The sequence below is a fragment of the Harpia harpyja genome, chromosome 14 (assembly GCF_026419915.1).
Source record: "Harpia harpyja isolate bHarHar1 chromosome 14, bHarHar1 primary haplotype, whole genome shotgun sequence".
NCBI classification, from domain to species: domain Eukaryota; kingdom Metazoa; phylum Chordata; class Aves; order Accipitriformes; family Accipitridae; genus Harpia; species Harpia harpyja.
Window position 1 is genome coordinate 1,504,208 of NC_068953.1, and position 17,231 is coordinate 1,521,438.

The 17,231-nt window shown below is 71.1% G+C and overlaps 1 protein-coding gene across 1 annotated transcript in view; it reads left to right on the plus strand.

Annotated features, from left to right (window-relative positions):
* Positions 1–230: 230 nt before the first annotated feature.
* The window catches only part of BAHCC1 (BAH domain and coiled-coil containing 1), a 28,169-nt gene continuing 11,168 nt past the window's right edge, over positions 231–17,231 (plus strand). Inside the window, 11 exon segments of the mRNA XM_052808964.1 lie at positions 231–364; positions 2,236–2,569; positions 11,184–11,252; positions 11,255–11,350; positions 12,449–12,571; positions 13,040–14,767; positions 14,855–14,960; positions 15,064–15,272; positions 15,408–15,566; positions 16,203–16,396; positions 16,788–17,145. Of these exon segments, the coding sequence (XP_052664924.1) occupies positions 2,395–2,569; positions 11,184–11,252; positions 11,255–11,350; positions 12,449–12,571; positions 13,040–14,767; positions 14,855–14,960; positions 15,064–15,272; positions 15,408–15,566; positions 16,203–16,396; positions 16,788–17,145 (3,217 nt within the window). The 5' untranslated portion in view covers positions 231–364; positions 2,236–2,394.

Genomic DNA, 17,231 nt, shown 5'->3' on the forward strand with positions numbered 1-17,231 from the left:
AGGGGATTGCAAGCCGGCGGGGCGCGAGCGCCGCGCGGCGGCCAATCACCGGGGGCGCGCGCGCGCGCGCGCGCGCGCGGGGGGCACGCGCTTATTAGCATGCGGGGCGCGTCGCCTCGGCGGAGTGCGCGGCGTGAGCGGGGAGGCGCGGCGGGGTCCCCCCACCCCCCCCCCACCCCCCCCCTTTCCAACCCCCCCCAACCCACCCCCCCCGCCCCCCCCACCCCCCCCCGGTTCCCTTTGCTGCAGGAGCAGCCGGTGCATGGGCAGTGCACGGGCACCGGCAGGAGCACGCTGCGCACCCCGCCAGGGCCGCCCCGCGCCGGCGGGACCGCACTCGCCCCGCGCGCGGAACGCCCCTCCGGTAAGTAACTGCGGTGGTCGGGGTGATCGGTGGGGGTGTTTGGGGGGGTTATTGGAATTTCGGGGGGCGCTTTGGTAGGGTTTATTCTGTTTTTCTTTTTTTTTTTTTTTATTTATTTGGGCGCCTTAATTTTTCTCCGGCATTTTTTTTTTTTTTTTTTTTGCATTGAAATATTTTTTTGGCTTTTTTTTGGGGCGTTACAATATTTTTTTTTCTTTGGCGTTAATTTATATTTTGGTATTAAAATACTATTTTTTGGGGGAGGGGGCGTTAATTTTTTACGTTACAATATATTTGGCCTTAATAAAATAAAATTTAAAAAAATCTTGGCGTTAAAAACCCCTGCCTTAAAATTTTGCGCATTAAAACATTTCTCGCGTCGAACCTTTTTTTGCATTGAAATTTTTTCGCGTCAAATGTTTTTCCCTTAAACGATTTCCCATTAAAATTTTTTGCATTGCATTATCATTTTTTTGTTGTTGTTGTTTTACCTTAAAAAAAAAAAATTGCTTTTTTTTGCTTTGCTTCAATTTTATTCAAAAAAAACACACACTTTTTTTTTCTTGTTGTTTTTGTTGTTTTGGTTTTTTTGTTTTTGTTTTTTTGTTTTTTGTTTTTTCCTCCCCCCTCCCGGCTGTCCGTGCATTTTTTTTTTTTTTTTTTTTTTTTTTTTTTTTCCCCGGGGCTGCCCTCCGCCGCTCCGCCGCCCCCCCCACCACAATACGGCCGCGCTCGTTCCGCCGCCCGCAGCCGCGCAGCCCCGGTCCGTGGAGCGGGGGGGGGGGGATGATGGGTGGGAAACCGGTGGCCCCCGGCCGCGCTCGCTGCTCCGCGCCCCTTTGTTCGCCGCGGCCCCGGCCCCGTCCCCGGCGGGGCTCGGTCTCTCCGCCGGATCGGGCCCGCCGGCCCCGGCGCTGCCGAGAACAATGCCCCGGCGGGCCCGGCGCACCGGGCGGCCTTGTGCTCGGCTTCGGGCGGGCTCCGGTGGGGCGCGGAGGGGAGCCGGTACCGGGGTCGTGTACCGGAGAAGGGGGGGGACGACGACACGTAAAACCCCGAGCACCGGGGAAATACCGGGGAGCGCGGCGGCCGTGGCGGAGGGAAGCGGGGAGGGGAAGAAGCCGGGGAGAGGAGGGGCCGTGCGGCGGGGAACCGGGGCCGGGCGAGCCCGGGGGAGAGGAAGGCTCCGTGCACCGGGGAGCGGGGGGGGGGGGAGACGGGGCCCCGCGCACAGCGAGGGCAACCGGGCTCCGAGCACCGGGGAACTACGGTCGGTGCGCCGGGGTGGGGGGGGGTGGGGGGAAACCGAGGGCCCGAGCACCGGGGGGGGGAATGTAAAAGAGTCGAGCACCGGGGAACCGGGGCCCGAGCAGCGGGGGAAGGACGGGGCCGTGCACCGGGGGCACAAGGGCCCCGGAGCGGCGGCGAGGGTGGGGGGGTGGCACCGGGGCCCGAGCGGGGGGGGAGCGGGGCCGGGCCCCGGGGAGAGCCGCGGCCGGGGAGGCCGGGGCCGTGCTCCGGGAGTACCGGGGAAACGGGGGGGGCCGTGTACTGGGCAAACTGGGGCTCGTGCATGGGGGTTACTGGGGAAATTGGGAACCGCGGGTAGGGGAGAAATGGGGAGCGGGGGGGGGGGGGCTGTGCTGCGGGGATGGCGGGGAAATCGGGGACCGTGAACGAGCGGTACCGGGGAAATCGGGGAGCCCGTGCACCGGGGATACCGGAGAAAAAGGGGGCTGTGTACTGGGGAAACTGGGGACCTGTGCGCTGGGGGGAACGGGGGCCCTGGGGAGGTGTTGGGGGGGGGGGGGAGGCGGAACCCCCCCGGCCTGGCCGTGCTCTCACGCTCTCCTTTCTCTCCCTTGCGCCAGGAGCGGAGGATGAGCCGGGAGCCCCGGCGCGGAGCGCGGCACGCCGCCACCGAACCCAGCCCGCCGCGGCGCTGAGGATCGCCGGCCGCGCCGAGGAGCCGCGTCGGCGTCCCGCCGTGCCCCCCGTGGGCAGCGCGCGGGTGGGTGGGTGCCCCCGGCATGGACGGCCGTGACTTCGCGCCCCCGCCGCGGCTGCTGTCGGAGCGGGGCGGCCTGGGCCACCGGCACGGCACGGGGCGCGTGGCGGGTTCGGCACACGGTGCCGTGCAGCCCCCCGGACACTTCCAGCCCACCAAGTACTTCCCCGCGCCCATCTCCATGGCCACGCACACAGGTCAGAGGGGCCGGGGCGGCCGCGGCGCGGGGGGCCGGGAGGGGCGCGGGGGTCCGGCACGACACCGGGGGCTCAGCCTCCCCTTTGTGCTGATCCCGCTGTCACCGCACCCGGTGGATTTGGGGGTGGGGGCTGACGTCCACGGGGGGCATTTCCCTGCTCGCCCGTTCTGCCGGCGCGGGAGGAGCGCGACCCCCGGGCCGGCCCGGCAAGATCCCGGTGCCTGAACAAGGAAGCGTTTTCTGGGCGAACAAGGAGGCCGTTATGCGCGGGGCCGGCGCGGCGGTGCCGTGGTGCGGCAGCGGCGGTGGGGAAAGGTCAGCAAACCCCGGCTCTATATAAAGCGCCGAAGTGTCAGGGTGAGAAGGGGTTTGCAGGGTGTGCGTTCGCCTCTGCAGCTGGTGTCCTGCCGGAGACGGACAAAGCGCGGCACACGGCCGAGCACGGCACGGCCAACCGTGCCGGCACCGGGATGGGGCTCGCCGGATCCGGCCACCGCGCCGGCATCCACGGCGCGCGCTGCCCGCTCGCTCGGCTTTGTCTGCGGCGGCGTGCGCGGAGGCCGCTCGGCTGTGGCCGTGCAGGGTTAAAGCGGGGTGCAGGGTGCCTAAAGCGGGGTGCACGGCGCGGGGAGGGGGGCTTCGAGGGTGCAGGGGGCGGCCAGCGGGGCGCAGGCAGCGGGAAGCCCGTCTGCTGCCACCGAGCTCCGGGACGGAGCCGAAGCGGGAGCAGGGCCGGATCTGGTGAGCAGCGTGCCGGCTCGGCACGGCGCTGCCCAGGGCCCCCCGCTTCCCGCCGGCGCAGGCGGTTTTCTCGCCGCGGCACAGCGGCAGCGCCGGTTATTGTCGCCGCCTTGATGAGCTGTGAATACTAATAAAATTATATCTGCTTTAATGGGATTACAATTAGTGCGTGGATTAGGGCGGGGGGCACGGCCGGGCCGGCGCGGGGGGGTGGCGGCGGGGGCCCGCGGCTCCTGGAAGGAGGCGGAAAGCGGGGGGCACCGGGGGGTGCCGGGGAGGCGGCGCCGGATCGGGCCCGCAGCCGGGGCGGTTTCGCTTTGTGCTGGCGGCCCCCGCGCTGCGGCCGGGCCCCCCGGGACCACCGCCAGGCTTGGGGGGGGGGGTGGGGGCCACCCTGGCCTCTCCCCAGCTTTGGGGTGTGGGGGACCCGGATGGGGGCTCGGTGCCCGTCCCCAGGGTGGGGGACCAGGGTGGGGGCTCAGCCCCTCTTGGCTCGTGGTGGCCGGGGGTGGGGATCCCCGGGGGACGCCGGCGCTGGGGTGCCGCTGGCTTCCCTCTGGCTTCTCGGCGTGGCGGTATCCCCATGGCGGCGGTGGCCGGACCCTCGCGTCCGCCGGGGCCTGGGCGACACATGGGAGCCCGAATGCAATGGAGGTTGTTAAAATAACATGGATCAGGCTAAAAATACCCCGGCAGAAACTTGCCTTAAAAAAAAAAAAAAAAAAAAAAAAAAAGAGAGAAGCCAAACCCAACAACAGAAAGAGCTAAAAATATTCCCGGCTTTGGCAGGGCCGGCGCAGCCGGAGCCGATCCCGGCGAGCCGCGCTCGGAGGCTCCCGCGCGTAGGGGAACGTTGCTTGAGCAAATAAAAATGATAATTTAGTGCCCAGCGCGGTGCTGGGGCCGGCGGGAGGAGGGTCCCCAGGCCCGGCACCCCGGCGTCCCCGCGGCACGGCCGTGCCATGGGGCCGGGAGCCGTGGCAGCGCGCGGAGCGGTAATTAACGCCGATGATTGATAATTACCCCACCCAGCAAATAAAGCCAGCCCGCGGTTTGCCGGGCGGCCGTGGCGGTGGCGGGGCCGGCGCGGCACGCGGCAGCCTTGGGGCACCGCGCCGGCCACGGGGGGCTCCGGCCACGCTCCCCCAAATGGCTCCCGCTGGCGGGCCGGACTACACCTCCCAGGAGCCTTTGCCGAGTGCCGGGGGCCGGAGGCCGCCCTGGGAAGGGGAGATAAAAACTGTTTAGCTTGATTTTATTAAAGCCATAATTCAGGGCTGCGCAGTTATTGCAAACAAATGCTTCGGTTTGCGTCTGGTTTTGGCACCGGGACCATGCAAATGATGGCACGAGGCGGCGCTGGGGGCCAGAGCGTGAGGAACCGCGGCTGTGCCCGGTGCTGGCGGGTCAGGGGGGACGGGGACCCCCGGAGCTGCCGGGAGCCCAGCCCAGGGTGCAGCCCTCGCTCCCTGATCGTGGCGCTGCCGGGGACGCAGCCCGGCTGGGGGTCGCGGTCCCACCGCCCTGGCACGCCCGCACCGATCCCTGTGCCGAGCGGGGCCGGTGGTCCCAACGCCCCCGCCACAGGCGGGGGGGCGGGAGGCTTCGGCCGAGGCTCGGCCGAGCCCATGCTTTATGCCGGGGCCTCAATTTTTGCCCTTCTGACGTTTTTATGGACTAATACATAGTTGAAATTGCGTCGGGCTGTTTGTCACCGCGGCGGAGCCCTCGGCACATTGCAATGTGTAACAGCGCCGGGGGGGGCTCACACAAGCGCCGGGCTTTGCCGGGAGCACCGCTGCCGTGGCGGTGCCGGTGTGGAGCCCGGTGCCGGTGTGGAGCCCGGTGCCGGTGCGCAGCTTGACCCCAGTGGTGCCGGTTTGCATGCCGGCTTGCAGCCTGGTGCCGGTTTGCAGCCTGGCCAGGGCAGTTCGCAGCCCGGTGCTGGTTTGCATCCTGGTGCGGGTGTGCAGCCCGGCCGTGGCGGTGCCGGTTTGCAGCCGGGTGCCGGTGTGCAGCCCGGCCGTGGTGGTGCGGGTGTGCATCCCGGTGCAGGTGTGCATGCCAGTGACGGTGGACGGGGCGGTGAGCCGGCGGCGTGGCGCTGGTGGCCGGCTGGGCTCCCGCAGCTGTCCCCCTCCCTGGATTAAGTTGCAGGCCGGGCGCTGTGCGGTTCCCCGGCACGGCTGAGGGGAGGGTTGGCGGGGGGCAGGTGGGGACGGTGGCCCCCGGCCGGGGTGGCGATGTGGGGCTGGGTGCCGGCACTGCAGCCGCTCCACATCGCAGCTTCCTCATTAATGATCGAAGACGGGGTCTGACGAGGGGCTGGGAGGCCGCGGCATAGCACCGGCACGGCTCCGGCACGGCCGCGGCGCGGGGGCTCCCAGCTCCCCCGTTCAGCACCGCGTGCCAGCCCGGCCGCGCCGCCGCATGTGCCGCATTTTAAAAAGTAGGTGTCAAAGTTAAAACAGATTTTGAGATTAACTCGTCTGCTCCTCGTTAGCCACACTCGTGCCGGGGTGGCCAGGGACACACACACACACACGCGCGCGTGTCCGGCGGGAAGAGCGGGATGCGGAGAACCCCAGATCCTGTGGAATTACCCTAGAGTGGTTTCATCTGTTCGTTAGCGATTAGCTGCATCCGTGCGGAGACGCCGCTGCACGCTGGGGCCTGGGGGGGACGGACAGCTCGAGCAGCCGCGCCGCGTGATGCGGGCAGCTGCCGTGAGCCCCGGTCACCGCCGGTAAATGTGCTGATTGCCCCAAACTGGGGGGGTGAAGGGGGTCTCAGCACCCCGGGCTGCGGGCACCCGGCCTTTGCCTCCTGTGCCTGCAGCCCCAGGGCTGTCTGACCTGGGGGGGTCCCGTGCCGGGGGGGCTGGGGGCAGTCCCGCCGGCAGTGCCACCACCAGTTTCCGTGGACCAAGCGCCACGTGCATGGCTGATCCCTGAGATGGGGACGAGGGGTGCGGACAGGCTCCACGGAGCATTTGGGTGCCCCTCTGGGCACCCCTGGCTCCTCGGGACCCCCTCAGCCAGAATGTCCCCGTCCCCCCCCCCCCAGCTGCTTCCTCTCCCGGCGCTGATGGCAGCGATACGCGACAGCCGAGCAGGGAATTACAGCAGAAAATAAAAATAGCAGGATTTGGCGATTCGGTGACTGCAGAGATTCACACGGGCTGCGTGGCCCCCCCCCCCCCCCGCCCCCCGCGGTAAATAAACACTCACCCAATAATCTCATTCTTGGAGTTCTTCTTTATCCGCTCCCTAAAACGAAACAGATGGGCACAGCGCGGCCCTGCCTGCCGCCCTGCCTGCCCCGCAGCATCGCCCCGGGGCAGGATCGGACCCCACTGGGTGCTGGGGTCCCCTGACCCCGGGGGGAGGGAAGGGACGAGTCCTCGCAGCCCCTCGGGGTTGCTCTCTCCCGCTTTGTGCACGGGCAGCCCGGGACCCCACGGGTGTGATGCTTTGCAGGGGATTGCACGTGATACGGGGCCACCGTGGGCCCCAAGTTTCGGGGGGTTCCCCAGGGGGGGTCCACGTGCTTGGCCTCCGTGGGACAACAGGCCCCTGTGGGGCTGTGTGGGGTGGCACGCCGGGACCCCCTGGGCTTTCCCCGGCTTCCCCGTGGTCCCAGCCCGTGCCGGGCTCGCGGCTGCTCCCAAAATGGCCTCTGGGCTTTGCAAGCCGCCTGTGTCCGGTGTGCAAGTCATGCATCGGGTGTGCGAGTCGTCCGTGCCGGCCGCACGGGCGGCAACGCACCGAGCAGCGTGCGCCAACGGCGCGAGCGGCGCGCGTCAATCGTGCAAGGAGCGTGCACCGAGCCGCGTGCAGCGGCCGTGCAGGCAGCGTGCGCCGTCCTCGCGAGCCCCGCGCAAGCCCCGCGCGTCAGCCACGCGAGCCCCGTGCAAGCTGCGTGTGCTGAGCGGCGTGTGCACACGCGGCCCCGGTGCGGCGCACGGCCCCGGCGAGCGTGCAAGCGTGCGGCGGCGCGCAGCCTCTCGGCGGCTCCAGCCTCCCCTTCCCTCCGTCGAAAGCTGACAGCTTGCGAGTGGCACTTAGCACGGAGCGACTGCCGTGTGATTACCCATCGGATAACGTTTTAATTGTACTTCTGGCACTCTGTCAAGCTAATTTGAACTGCATTTCAATATTACAGCATTTATTTAGTGCCATAACAATATGGATTAATCTTAAATTATAACACCGAGGAAATTATATTACACTTATTTCCTATTTGCCAAATATTTAAAGGGGCCACGTGGGTCGCAAAGCGTGGTGGGGGGTGGCCCGGGGGCCGCATCCTGCCCAGGTCCAGGGACCGGGGGTGACACCTCCCCGGGGTGCCCGGCCGTGGGGACGCGGTGCGGGAGGGTCCCTGCCAGCTCCCGGCGTCTCCGCGTGCGGCCCTGGCCCCGCTAGGAATGTTCCAGCCCCGAAATAGCCGAGGGAGTAACCCAACCCCGCGCCCCGCGCACGTCTCCGCCACCGCGGGGACTCAGGGACCGTCACCTCGCCCGGGCTGTGCCCGGGGCTCTGGGGGGCTGCAGCCCCCCCCGCCCCCCTCCTCAAAACGAAGCCCCTAAGTATCGGGGTGCAGCTGTGCGCCCACACTGGGGGGGCTGGTGGGGTGCAGCCCCCACCTTTCCGGAGCTGTGGGGAGGGACAGGGCTGGGGTGTCCCGGACAGGGGAGCTGGGGACCCCCTCCCTTTCCCGGCAGCACCGCCTTGGGGACCCCACCGCCGGCCCCCGGCCCAGAAACCTGCCAGGCCGGAGCAGCCGTGGCCGGAGTGACCCCCCCCTGGGGCCGCAGCCCCCCCACACCCGCCCTGGCCCCGCTTGCTGGCGGGGAAAACTTTCCGTCTTCCCGGCACATTCCCATCTGTGCCGCGCTCGGCGCGGGGGCGAAGAGTGGCTGGGGGGGGGAAGCGCCCCTTGCTGCCCCACCTTCCCGGTCCCACCAATGCCCACCCCCCCCCCCAGCCTGCATCTCCCCCCGGCGCTGTCGGTGCGGTCGTGCTGAGACCTGGCATGCTTGTCACATGTGTGACCCTCTGTGGATTTGAGGCCAAGGCGAAAAGCCCCCCCCGCCCTCCCCACCGGCTGCGGTTTGGCGGTGATGAGGGGGAAGCGGCTTCGCTTCCCTCTTAACCCTTTCCTCTGGCTGCCGCCTCCCCCCGCCCCGTTTGGGGGGTCCTGGGCACCACCAGCCCCAAAACCCGCCGGCATACCCCCGCTCCCTCCACTGCCTCAGTTTCCTTTCCCGTCTCAACCACGGCCACGTCACAGGGTCCGGTTCAGCGTGGGGGAGAGCGTGGCGTGACCCGGGCTGCGCCGGGACGGTTGTGGGGTGGCCGGGGCCAGTGCGGCGCCTGCGTGGCTGCGCCAGAGCTGCTGGGAGTTCCCGGCACGGGCATGAGGTGCAAAGCCCCGCACAGCCCCCGAAAAGCTGCCGGAGGCCGGGGCCGGTGTCCATGGTCGGGGCCACCCTTCCCTCCCCACTGGCGCCTGGCACGGGGATTTTCTTGCTGGCCGTGCCGGTGCCGGAGCTGGGAGCAGTGCCGGTTGGGGCTGACTCATGGTGCTGGCCACGGGGAGCCCGGCCAGGGAGTTCCCAGGCTGACGCTGCCGGGGGGGTGGCAGGGGGGGTGGGATGGGACCCTGCTGCCCATCTGCCCGGTGCTGGCAGCCGGCCCTACGGCCCTGTGCCTGGCACTGCCTGCTCACGAGTGAGATGAGTTGTGCACGGTCTCAGGGACCCGTCCCTGTCCTCGCCGACACCGTGGCCAGAGGGGGCAGAGCCGGGGGGGGGGGCCGCTCTCTGACCGCGCGCCGTGCCGTGCCGTGCCAAGTTGCGCCATGTCATGCCGAGCCATGCCACGCCACGCTGGGCTGTGGCAGCGCGGGGCAGAGCGTGCGAGGACCGGGGCGAGCGTGCATGCGTGCGGGCGTGCGAGGCGGGTGGGAACGGCGCGGCCGGCCGCGGGGCCAGAGCGCGCCGGGGGATCCGGCCGTGCCAGTGGGTGTGAGTCAGCGGGTGGGAGGTGTGGGGAGCGGTGGCCGCGGCCCCACCAGCCCCGCCGGGACGCTCCGCGCCAGCCGGCCCCGCCGCCATCGGCGGGGGGGGGGGTGTGTGTATGTGTGTGTGTGTTATTTTTTTACAGCCTGTTTCACAGCTTCCAGAAAAGGCTCGTTCTGGAAACCTCGGCTTCCTGCCCGGCGCAGCCGCCCGGCACGCTGCCGGCTCCACGCCCCGCGGCAGGGTCCCCCGGCACGGCCGGGGCTGGGGGCACGCCGCGGCGGTTGCCCGCGGGCAGCACGGGGCACGGCTTCTCCGGGATGTGTTGGCGCAGCCTGGCCGGCCGGCGGGACGTGCCCACCCGTGCCGGTGTGTGCCGGTCCGGGGTGGGGGGGGGGTCAGTGTCCGGCCCCGGGGGCGAGCGGTGCCGGTTCCCAGGGCCACGGGCAGGGTGCGGCCGTGCCCCCGGCCCACGCGGCCCCTGCCCGGTTTCGGCCCCCGGCCGGCCGGCGCAGGAAGGATCGAGCTGCCTGAAACCACATCCCCGACACTCATCCCAGAGGCATCCCGGAGGGATTAGCCGGGGAGCGTGGGCCGGCTTAGAGAGCAAAGCATCGCTTCCTGCCCCGGCCGGGCGGCCGGCCAGCCCGGGCTCCTCTGCACCGCGCCGTGCCGAGCCGTGCCGAGCCGTGCCGGGGATGGGGGCGGGCGGCCACGGCCCCGCCAGCCCACGTCGGCACACGGGGACGCGGGGAGTAGGGCCACGCGGCGAGGGGTGGACGATGCTTTCCCCCCTCCCCTGCTCCGCCGGCTCCTGCCCGGCCGCTGGCCACCGGCTCCGATGTTTCCATCATGATCTCACGGCTCGGCTGGGGTGGGGATCGGGATGGGGAACGCTGGCCTGCGCCTCGCCGGGGGGTGCTGGGGCCCCCCGGGGCTGCGGGGGAGGCTGCCGGAGTCGGGGTGGGGGCTGCCCCCCCTGCCCTGTGCTTCCCATGCCAGCCTCGTCTTCCCCACACGCCTGCCCCTGCCTTGCACACGCGTGCACACAGGCATGTGCACGCGCATACGGCTCTGCCCCCCAACCCCTCACGGTGTCGCGGCCCCGGGGAGCTGCTGCCCCAGTCACAGGTGGCCATCCCAGTGTCCCCAGCCCTCCTCCCATCGCCTCCTGGGCACTGGCAGGGCTCCGGCTGCCGCGGCCGGGCAGCTGCCCATGCTGGCAGCGGGATGGCCCAGCTCGCCACGGCACGGCACAGCCTGGGCCCCAGGGAGGTTGGGCTTGTCCCGGTACCGGGGGCAGCCGGTGTCACACGGCGGCTCAGAGCTGCTGCTGGAACCGGGGGGAGAGCAGCAGCGTGGGGAGCCACACGCGTGTGCAAAGCCTCCCATGTGCCGGCACACATGTGGTGTGCCCAGGGCACGCACACGCGGTCAGGGCAGGGCACCGGTGCCCCTCGCACGGCTCTGCTGCGCCTCACGCCCCAGTGTGTGTTTGAGCCCCATGGGGCTGAGGGGATGTGAGGGGTGTGCATGCACGAGGGATGCGCGCACACAAGCAGCGTGCGTGCACGAGAGGTGTTGCGTGCACGAGGGATAGGCGTGCACAAGCAGCGTGCGTGCACGAGAGGCGTTGCGTGCACGAGGGATGCGTGTGCACAAGCAGCGTGCGTGCACAAGAGGCGTTGCGTGCACGAGGGATGCACAAATGCAGTGTGGGCTGCGCACAGCCCTGCAGCAGGCGTGTGCACACGAGCGTGCACGAGCGAGCGTGGCGGCACGGCGGGGCGGGCGTGCGAGCCGGGGCACGGGCAGCCCTCCCTGACTCTCTCCTCTCCCACCGCAGCCGGCAGCGGCCTGATGGGGAACGCGCCCGCCTCCTCTTTCATGGGGGGCTTCCTGAGCAGCAGCCTGGGCTCCACCCCGCCGGCCCCACCGCCTCCCCCCCGGAGCCGGCTTTCCGCGGGCCCCACTCCGGCACCTCCCAGATCTGGTTCTCGCACTCCCACGAAGGTGAGCGGGCGCCGGGGCAGGGACGGGTGGCAGCACCCCGGGGTGGGTGGGCAGGGTGTCCCTGCAGGGTGGCCGGGATGCGGCTGGGGCTCTGCCCGGTGCCGGTGGGTGACGTCCAGCTGTCGCCCACACGGACGGGGTTCGGACCTCCCAGGCGCCGGCACACGGGGTGGTCGTGGCAGCCGGCCGGCACGGGCACGTGGTTGGCACCCAGCGCGCTTCGGGGTGGCGGCGGGGGGTGCGCGGCCGGCGGCGTGCCCCGCAGGTCCCCCCGGGCATCCGCGGCGACCAGGCTCAGCCCCCGGCAATCGGTGCTCAGGGCGGGCCGGAGAACCTCGTGCCGGGCTGCAGACTCCCGCCCCGTGCCAGGAGCTGGGCTGAGGCCAGGCCAGCTCGTGTCACTGGTGGTGAACCAGGGGCTGCGCCCCCCTCCAGCGGCAGGGACCCCCGTGCCGGGGCAGGCTGCAGCGCGGGGACCCCCGGGGCTGCACGTACAGCCTCGGTTAAGCAGACACCCCACGCGGCGGGGAGCGGGGGCTCCCCGCGGCCCGGTGCTGCCCCCGGCACCCCGCGGCACGCCGGCATCCCCGTCCCCCACCTGAGCGGCCGGAGCGAGGGCTGACAGAGTTAAGGAGCGGGGAGGTGGTATTGGCGCGGGGCCCTGGCAGCCAGCCCAGCTGGTAGTTTGACCGGCTGCCAGTTGGCTCCCGGCGTGCCGGGGCCTGCGCGGCGTGCCGGGGGGGGGCGCGGGGGGAGCCGGGCAGCGCACGCGGCTCCGGCAGCACAGCACCCGCCGCTGACGGACAGCCCATCCGAGCGCGCCGGCTAACGAGCCTGCAAGGGCTGTGCCGAGCCGCCGTGATGCGGCCACCGCCGCCACGAGTCTGTGGGGTCTCAGCCCGGCGGCAGCTCCCGGGGGGGGAGCGGGGGTGTCCCTCGCCCAGGGGATATTACAGGCTCCGGCAAAGCGTTTATAGCCGGAGCGGCGCGTGGCCGCGCTGCCGTGGCGCGGTGCGCGCCGTGGCACGGCACGGAGACGCCGCGGGGGGCCGTGCGCCCGCGAGCGCGCCCTGGCCCCCCTGACCACCGTGTCCCCAGCCCCGGGGTACCCCCGCTTCTCCGGGAGCCTGGCCTCCACCTTCCTGCCCATGAGCCACCTGGACCACCACGGCAACAGCAACGTCCTCTATGGCCAGCACCGCTTCTACGAGAGCCAGAAAGGCAGGTACCGGGGTCCCGGCACGGCGCCGCGGTGCCACCGCAAACCCGCAGCCTCCGGGGCTGGTCGGGGTCTGCCCGCAGGGGCACGTGTCCCCGGCCAGGCGCGGGTGGGGGGGCTCAGCGCCCGTCCCCGGTGCCGGTGCCCGGCGTCAGGGTGGGGGGTCGTCGGCGGAGCAAGCGCCGGGTCCCCGGGGAGGAGCGGGGCCGGCGGGCGCGGGGTGGTGGGCACCCGTCCCAGCTGCCGCCGCCGCTCTCGCTTTTCACAATATTGTGGCGGGTGCTTAATAGGGAACATTGTCTGGGTGGGAAATGGAGCTAATTAGGCCGTGCCTTCCCCTCTGCTCCTCCCCTCGTTAGCGGGGAGCCGGCGCTGGCACGGCCGCGGTCCCGGGTGCCCGGACTCGCGCCGTTGTTTGGCGGAGGGGGCGGGGGTGGCGCGGGGGGCTCACCCGTCGTCCTCTCCTCCAGATAACTTCTACCTGCGCAACCTGCCCACCCAACCCGCCCTGCTCCCGGCTGGCCACGGCTTCCCCGGCATCGCCCGTGCCGCCCCCGGGCCCCCCGCCGGCTCCTGCAGCCGGGAGCGGGAGGCCGGACCCCTGCCCAAGACCCCCAAGGACTACGACCGCTTCCTGGCGGGCAAGGAGAAGGTGGGCAAGGGGGACCCCAAGGAGCGACCGCCCGAGGAGGACCCCAAGGAGCGGCACAAGGCGGTGCTGCCGGTGCCGCCGGAGGGGCACTGCAAGGAAGCGCTGCCCCCCCGGGGGGCCGGCGACGGCCGCCCCAAGCACCTCGCCTCCTGCCTGCTGGGTGCCAAGGGGCTGGAGGGCGACGCCGGTCGCGCCGTGCTGCCCAGCTGCGCCGGCAGCGCCCTGCCCCGCGCCGGCCGCTGCAACGCCAAGGAGCCGTGCCGGGGCGAGCGGGAGCCGGGCGCCCCCGAGGTGCCCCAGCCTTACGGCGAATGCGTGGAACGGCGGCAGATGCTGCACCACGCCGTTTCCTACGCAGTGCCCGCCGGGCCGGCCCCGCTCGGCCCGACCGCCGGCTCCTTCCCCTGCCTGCAGCTGCACGCCGGCCCCGAGGTGCTGTGCCCGCTGCCGGAGCCGGCCGGCCGGGAGCTGAAGCTGAGCGGGGCCACGCTGGTGCCCTCGGTGGGACACCTGACGGACAAGAGCCGCTCCTTCCAAGTGGCGGCGGAGGCCGGCGGGCTGGAACGCGTCGAGGGCAAGGAGCGGCACGCCGAGGCGGGGGCCGAGCCCCCGGCCGCTTACGGCGGCCCCTTCCACCACCACCCGCTGAAGGCGGAGGGCCCGGCGGAGCGGCGGCTGGAGTGGGGGGGTCCCGGCGCCCGGCTGAAGGGGCTGGAGTACCTGGGCGGGGGGGCGGCCGAGGGGCCCCCCTTCGCCGGCCGGGGGCCGGCACCCAAGGGTGCTCTGGAGAAGGGCTACTTCGAGGTGCCGCCGGCGCCCGACTGCTCCCGCGCCGCCCGCCCCGACCCGCTGGGCGTCCGGGTCGGCCCCTCCTGCTGCACTTTAGAGAAGGGCCCCCCCAAGGACCCCCCGCCCGGGCCGGCTCCCCAGAAAGTGGCGCGGATCCGGCACCAGCAGCACCCCGAGACGGAGGCGGCCGGCGCCGGCCCCGAGGGCAAGCGCAAGCCCCTGGAGCTGAGCGCCCTGGGCTACGGCGGGCCCCCCCTGCCCCCCTGGGGCGTGCAGGGCCAGGGACCCCCCCTGGCCGTGGCGGAGGAGCGGAAGGGACCCTACCTGGACCCCTTCGGCACGAGTCTGCAGCAGGCTGCGTTGATGACTCAGGGCCCGGTGCTGGGCCAGGAGGTGCCGGCCGCCGCGGATGAGGTCTCGGCCATGAAGAACCTGCTGAAATACAGCAACCAGGCGCTGCTGGGGGGGCAGAAGGGCCCCCCCTTTGTGGGGCTGGGGGGCGTCAAGGGCAGCTGCGCCCACCAGGACGCCAAATTCCCCCCGGGGAAGGGGCAGCCGGAGCTGGAGCGGCCGGACTGCGCCCGCGGCCGGGAGCACGACGGGCTGGCCCCCGGCGAGGGCGAGGTGCGACAGCCGCCCGTCGGCATCGCCGTGGCCGTGGCGCGGCAGAAGGACACGCTCGGACGACCCGAGCCCTCCTACGGTGGCGGCGGCGGCGGCTCCGGGCGGCAGGGCCGGGCGGCCGCCGGTATCAAAGGTAGGTGCCGGTGGGAAGGGTGGGGGGTGGCGGGGGGGGGGGGGTCGGCGGTGCCGCGCTGATGCCGCCGTCCCGTCCCTGGCGCAGCGGGCACCGCGCGGCCCATGCACCTCATCGACCTGGAGGCAGAGGAGGAGCGGGGTCGGCTCTGCGAGGAGCGCCTGGGGCTGCCGGGGCGAGAGCTCCTTCTCCAGTAAGTGCTGTGGTGGGGGGGACTGGGGAGCACGGCGCATGGTGCCGGCACGTTGCCCCACGCACCGTGTCCGTGTCCGTGTTCCCCCCCTTTCTTCCCGCAGGGACAACAAGGACCTGGTGGAGTTCGCCCGGATGCACCCGTCGGGGGGGTGTCCCGGGGAGCTGACCCCCCACCTGATGATCGCCGGGGGCTCCTCGCTGCCGGCGGGGCAGCTCGGGGGGGACCCCGCCGCCCATGCCCACCCGGCACACACGCACTGGCTGCCCCGCACCCGCAGCCCCTCCATCTGGATGGGGGGACACTCCTACGGTCAGTGCCGCCGGCAAAGGGGATGGGGGGGGGAGCTGTGGGAGGGGGGCTGGCTGGGTGCTGTGCCCCCCCACCCAGAAGTGGGGTGCTGCCCCCCCTCCCCAAGTGCTGACGGCCCCCCCCCCGGCACGACAGGCATCGGCCATCCCGCGCTGCACCAGAACCTGCCGCCTGCCTTCCCCGCCTCCATGCCCAGCACCATGCAGCCCGTCTTCCCCCTCTCCCAGGACCCCCCCGCCCAGCTCGTCATCCTGCCCACCGAGCCCCCCGCCCACGGCACCCCCCACACGCTGGGTAAGGCTGCGATGGGGGATGGCCGCGGGCACCTCTGCCTTGTGCCGGGGGGTCCTGGGGGTACCTGCTGTGGGGTTTGGGGCTGGGGGTGCTGGTGGGGAGGTGATGGGGTCCCTGGGGGTGCTTTTGGGGCTGCAGGAGTGGGAGATGGGGTCCCTGTGGGTGCAGGGGTGGGAGATGGGGTCCTTGGGGGTGCTGGTGGGGGTGCAGGAGTAGGCGATGGGGATCCCTGCAGCTGCTGGGCATGCAGGGGTGGGAGATGGGGTCCCTGTGGGTGCTTTTGGGGGTGCTGGGGTGGGAGATGGGGTCCCTGCAGGTGCTGCTGTGGAACTAGGGGTGCAGGGGTGGGAGATGGGGGACCCTGTGGGTGCTGCTGGGGATGCAGAGTTGGGAAATGGGGGTCCCTGTGGGTGCAGGGGTGGGAGATGGGGTCCTTGGGGGTGCTGCTGTGGAACTAGGGGTGCAGGGGTGGGAGATGGGGTCCCTGTGGGTGCTGCTGTAGGTGCAGGGGTGGGAGATGGGGTCCCTGCGGGCGCTGCCAGGGTTGCAGGGCTAGGGGGGCACCACTGGGGTCTGTGAGGTGACCCCAAGGTGGGTCCCCACTTGACACCCCCCCCCCACCACCACCACCGGCAGCCGACGTGATGGACCAGGCGTCGCTGTGGCCCCCGATGTACCCGGGCCGGGGCCCCGGCGCCCACCTACAGCACACGGGGCAGCTGCCCGTGTACTCCCGCTCCCAGTTCCTGCGGCAGCAGGAGCTCTACGCCCTGCAGCAGCAGCAGCGGGCGGCCCAGGCCCTCGAGATCCAGCGCCAGGCGCACGTCCAGGTGCCCAGGGGGCTGGGGGCGGCGGGGATGGGGGTGTCAGGGGGGCTGGGGTGCATGGTTGTGGGGCTGGGTGTGGGATGGGATGCGGGGCTGGCTTGAGGATGCAGGGTTGGCTTGAGGATGCAGGGCTGGCTGGAGTTTGGGGTGTAGAGTGGGGATATGGGGCTGGATGTGGGGCTGGGGCGTGAGATGCTGCTGCGTGAGATGTGGGGCAGGGCTGGGGGTCTGCGGCCAGGCAGTGGGGCAGGGTCTGGGCTATGGGGCTGGGCTGTGTGGGGCTGGGGGAGGCAGGGCTGGGATGTAGGGCAGGGTTGTAGGGTGCTGGGCAGGGCTGGGGGGGCAGGGGCCGGGCGGTGGGGCTGGCGTGTGCCGACCTCGGTGTCCCCCGCAGCGGAAGCCGGAGGAGCAGCCCCTGGAGCTGGAGGACGGGGGTCCCGAGAAGCCCCTCAAACCCTCCCACAAAGCAGTTGCCTTAAACCCCCCGGCCAAGGGCCTGTCCTCGGCAGCCCCCGGGCCCCCCAAGCTGTCCCCTTGCTGCCACTCTCCGGCCCTGCGGCACCCGGCCAAGTGCCCCGTGGCCCTCCCCGCGGCCCCCTGCACTTTACCCGTCTGCCCCGCCGCCAGCTCCGCCGTGGCCCCCCGCTCCCCGGCCGACAGCCCCCTGCCCGTCCAGAGCAAGGGCAGCGACGGCGAGGACAAGCGCGGAGAGGGGCAGCCGCCCCGCGACTACCCCAAGTCCCTGGAACCAGGTAGGACCCGGGGCGGCGAGGAGGAGGAGGGTGGCCGCGGTGCCGGAAGGTGCCGGGGGTTCCCCGCTGAGCATCGCCCGCTTCCC